At 44.6% G+C, this 2277-nt stretch overlaps 1 protein-coding gene across 1 annotated transcript; it reads right to left on the reverse strand.

The window, feature by feature from the left end:
* Positions 1 to 721: 721 nt before the first annotated feature.
* On the reverse strand, positions 722 to 1723 carry LOC132223681 (melanoma-associated antigen B4-like). Its single transcript, XM_059678739.1, has one exon. It carries the CDS (start codon positions 1721 to 1723, stop codon positions 722 to 724), a length of 1002 nt encoding a protein of 333 aa, XP_059534722.1.
* Between the last annotated feature and the right edge of the window lie 554 nt (positions 1724 to 2277).

Raw genomic sequence — 2277 nt, forward strand, 5'->3', positions numbered from 1 at the left:
AATTTACAAAACAAAAGACTAAATGTGGTAAGGCAAGCAGGAAGTGACCAGTTTATATATCTCCCACATCTTTTTCATCCATTCACCTATACTTCCATGTCTTGGCTGTGACAGGAAATGCTGGGTACAGCATAAGTAATGTAGTCAAGAACAATGTAGTAATTACATATGGGTCAGATGAGTACTAGACTTCTGTGGATGAGTATATGGTATGTTATATAAATGTCTAATCACTATGTTGTACACCTGAAACTAATATAATATTGTATGCTAACTGTAACTGAAAATATTTTAAAACAGAAGGAGACACGTTTTACTCTATCTGTCATCTATCTATCTTCTATCTATCTACTGTTCCCCACTATTTTGGTGCAAAGTTCTTTCATATCTCAAAAGAAATTCCTATTCTAAAGCCATGTTATCCTGTTCTGGATCACAAAAGAAATCAAAGAATTCCCAATTTGTAATTCGAAAACAAAATTCTCACTCCTAACTTAATTAGCAACAATAAATGGGTGATGCATGTCATACATAAACTTATTGGCTTATATTCTGGTTCTAAATAAACATTCTGCCTAAAAGAATACCATTTGAAAACACAAACATAGGAAAGCCACACAAAGATAAGCCAACAAGATATTTTGCACATTAAGAAACTGCTTCACAGTCCTTTCCAACCAAAAAGTTGGAAAGACTCCACCCCGAGTTCACTCAGGTGAAGTTAGAGGCTGGATTTGGCCCTGGAGCGCCCACTGGCCTTGGGAGGAGGGGCAGCCCTAGGTGCAGCTTGGGCTCTGGCTTGGGCTCTCTCATCCTCTTCTTTCAAAGCCTCTTCAAAATGGGGTGCAAAGACTGTGTGGATGTTACTATTGAGCAGGGAGAAAAACTCCAGGACTTTCATCTTGCTGGTCTCAGCGTGGGCTCTTGGACCCCACAGGAACTCATAGCGTGGAGGGTCACTGTTGGGCACAAGCTTGTACAGCAGGTATTTTTCCTGCACCAAATCTTGGGTGATAAGCTTCCTGGGCTCCCCAAAAATGAAGTGAATCTTTCCATCATAGACACTCATCTTATTCAGGAATCCCCAGATCATCTCCTCAGTGGCGCTGTTGCCATTCAAGGAGATGACACCCAGGACAGGCATCAGGATCCCTTTGTTAGGAAATCTGAAGCCGCTGCTCACACTCTCATCTTCACTGTCGATAAGGGTGTAGGAATTACCGCTGGGCTTCACTTCTTTCACTTGCAGGCCAAACCACCGATCCATGCGCTCAGAGGCTCTCCTGAGGATCTCAGGGAAGTCCTTCCTGAACCACTTGCGGATGATCTTCAGCATGTCTCCCTTTCTAATGGGCTGGTTCTTTTTATGTTGATACAGCAGGTACCGTACCAACATATTTGCCTTCTGAGTTAGAAGATCTTGGCCAGAACTCTCAGTGGCAGTGGAGGCCTGGGAGGATTTTTTACTTTTCTGAACCTGGCCTTTGGCTTTTACAGCAGATCTTTCACAGGAGGCACCTGCAGTGGCACTGGTGGTGGCTGGGGCACTCGGAGGTGCCTGGAGAGGGCCAGCACCAGCATCCCCTAAAACAGAAGAGGAGGAGCAAATGCCCTCTCCTTCCTCTCCTGCAGCGGCCTGAGCACTCTTATCACCTTGTTTCTCAGCTCTGTTTTGGTGATGTTTCCTCTGAGCACGGAGCTTGCTCTTATGACCACGAGGCATGATGGCTGTTGCTCAGTTCAGCAGACAGTAGTGCGCCAATGGACAGCTGGTTTGGGCACCTGAGGGATGGAGAAAGAGATGATGTGAGCACCTTCAACAGGTAGCTTCCCCCTTGGTTTTTTGAAAGCCTGCCGGGTGCTATGTAGGATCCCACAAGGTTCCTGCATTCTTGGTCCAGCTGTTTAAATCCTGAAAGACCAATCAGAAGGAATATATGCACCCCTATGTTCACAGCAGCTCTCGTTACAATAGGTAAGTTCTGGAAATGACCCAAGTGCCCATCAGTAGATATGTGGATAACAAAGCTCTGGTACATTTCCATAATGGAATGCTACGCAGCTGGAAGAGAGAAGGATGTCTCACCCTTTGGGACAGCATGAAAGGACATGGAGACTATTATGCCAAGTGAAGTAAGCCAGTCAGAGAAAGACTATCACATGATCTCACTGATATGTGGAATCTAATGAACAAAATAAACTGATGAACAAAATAGACATAGACACATATAAGCATGGGACATTTTGAGGAATCCCAGAGGGAAGGATGCAGGCAGT

Source organism: Myotis daubentonii, chromosome X (genome assembly GCF_963259705.1).
Source record: "Myotis daubentonii chromosome X, mMyoDau2.1, whole genome shotgun sequence".
Taxonomy (NCBI): domain Eukaryota; kingdom Metazoa; phylum Chordata; class Mammalia; order Chiroptera; family Vespertilionidae; genus Myotis; species Myotis daubentonii.